Below are 2500 nucleotides of genomic sequence, written 5' to 3' on the forward strand. Positions count from 1 at the left end.
TTTTAAGCAAAAGGAGAATTGAGACTTTACGTGGTTATGAACATTCCGAGCCATTTTCTCACCTCCCTCTGTGCTGTGTGTGTGTGTGTGTGTGTGTGTGTGTGTAGGATGATCGGGGGTTTGGAATCGGCACGCTGGTATTTGGGAAGCTGCGGGGGTTCTCCTGGTGGCCAGGCAGGATCGTGTCCTGGTGGATGAGTGGGCGGAGTCGAGCCGCAGACGCGACACGCTGGGTCATGTGGTTTGGGGACGGGAAGTTCTCTGTGGTGAGTTTGAACCCCCAGTCTGAGGTGGGAGCCCTCAGGTGTCTGATGTGTTTGGGTAGAGTTCCAAGCCTTTGTCTGTGTATGGTTTGCATGACATAATTTCATGTGTCTAGTTCCTAATCAGACCACCACCCCCCCGCCCCCCCCCCCCCCCCCTCTCTCTCTCTACATCCCCTCCGTCTCACGACTCTAGGTGTGTGTGGAGAAGTTGATGTCCCTAAACGAGTTCTCCTCAGCGTTCCACCAGCCCACCTACAACAAGCAGCCCATGTACAGGAGGGCCATCTATGAGGCACTGCAGGTACACCTCCAGATACTTGACCTGCATCTATTACATTCCAAAGAAATGTGTCACAAAGGTCCAAAAAGTCAATGAAGAGATTTAGACACTGTGTGTGTGTGTGTGTGTGTGTGTGTGTGTGTGTGTGTGTGTGTGTGTGTGTGTGTGTGTGTGTGTGTGTGTGTGTGTGTGTGTGTGTGTGTGTAGGTTGCGAGTATGCGGGCAGGCAAGCCTTTCCCCTCCAGTGGTGCAGGTGATGACGCAGAGGGCCAGGGGGTGGAACTACAGAACAGACAGATGATCGAGTGGGCCATGACTGGTTTCCAGCCCAGCGGACCACAGGGACTGGACCCACCAGAGGGTACACACACACACACACACACACACACACACACACACACACACACACACACACACACACATTCTCTTTTATCACCTCTTAACATCTGAACACTCTGTAATGTTGTAGCTCTTTAACAAGACCCAGCTGAGATTGTGATAAGCTGACTCTTTACCCCCCCCCGCCCCCCACACCCAGAGGAAAGAAACCCATATAAGGAGGTGTATCCTGAGATGTGGGTGGAGCCAGAGGCTGCATACACCCCTCCTCCTCCCAAGAAACCCCGTAAGAACGCAGCAGAGAAACCCAAGATCAGGGAAGTCATCGACGAAGGGAGCAGAGGTACAGACGCGCGCATGCACGCACACACACATACACACACACACACACACACACACACACACACAGACACACACACACACACACACACACATGCGCACATGCGCACACACACACACACACACACACACACAAACAGGCTTACACTTGCACACATGTGCTGACATCTCTCTGACTCTCTCCTGATGCACTGTGTTTCCTTTCAGAGAGACTCATCTCAGAAGTCAGACAGAAGACCAGAAACATTGAAGGTAAATACCGTATCTCTGATCTAGATAATCTCTATTCTCGTTACAGTATGCTATCTCTATTCTAGAAACCATGAGTTGGTTTGACCAGGGGAGGCTGGTGGAGGCAGAAATCGGAGGACAGGCTCATTGTACCTCCGATTTCTACCTCCACCAGCCTCCCCTGGTGTTGAGGCTAGAAATGTATCCCAACATACGCTATAGTATGAGGGATCTATTGACCATGCACGCTAAACACTGTGTGTCTCTGTGCAGATATGTGCATCTCCTGTGGCAGTCTCAATGTGTCTCTGGAACACCCTCTGTTCATGGGAGCCATGTGCCAGGGCTGCAAGGTACGCACACACACACACACACACACACACACACACACACACACACACACACACACACACACACACACATGCACGCACGCATGCACACGCGCACACACGCACGCAGGCACACACACACAGACACACAAACACACACACTCACACACACACACACACACACACACACACACACATACACACAGACACACACACAAACACACATACACGGGGGTAGGCACATACATACAGCACATACACACACTAAACCTGTGTCTTGCCTCTGTAGAACTGTTTCCTGGAGTGTGCGTACCAGTATGATGACGATGGCTACCAGTCCTACTGCACCATCTGCTGTGGGGGGAGAGAGGTGCTCATGTGTGGCAACAACAACTGCTGCAGGTCAGCACACAAACACCTGGACCACCGCGACCAGACACAGAAATACACTATACTAGACCAGACATAGAAATACACTATACTAGACCAGACATAGAAATACACTATACTAGACCAGACACAGAAATACACTATACTAGACCAGACATAGAAATACACTATACTAGACCAGGCAGACATAGATGAATACCATAGAAGACCAGACATAGAAATAACACTATACTAGACCAGGCAGACATAGATGTACACCATACAAGACCAGACACAGAAATACACCCGGCAGATACAGACACTATGCTAGACCTGTAGAGACAAAG

General features: G+C 50.4%; 1 protein-coding gene across 2 annotated transcripts in view; it reads left to right on the plus strand.

The window, feature by feature from the left end:
- dnmt3aa (DNA (cytosine-5-)-methyltransferase 3 alpha a) overlaps positions 1–2500 on the plus strand; it is a 22073-nt gene that overhangs the window by 14369 nt on the left and 5204 nt on the right. For both annotated transcript variants that reach the window (XM_083688373.1, XM_083688374.1), the window contains 7 exons: positions 108–266; positions 460–567; positions 754–907; positions 1085–1228; positions 1432–1476; positions 1729–1808; positions 2074–2186. In XM_083688373.1, the coding sequence (XP_083544499.1) occupies positions 108–266; positions 460–567; positions 754–907; positions 1085–1228; positions 1432–1476; positions 1729–1808; positions 2074–2186 (803 nt within the window). The remainder of the gene's footprint in view (positions 1–107; positions 267–459; positions 568–753; positions 908–1084; positions 1229–1431; positions 1477–1728; positions 1809–2073; positions 2187–2500) is intronic.

This window comes from Argentina silus, assembly GCF_951799395.1.
Source record: "Argentina silus genome assembly, chromosome: 17".
Classification (NCBI taxonomy): Eukaryota; Metazoa; Chordata; class Actinopteri; order Argentiniformes; family Argentinidae; genus Argentina; species Argentina silus.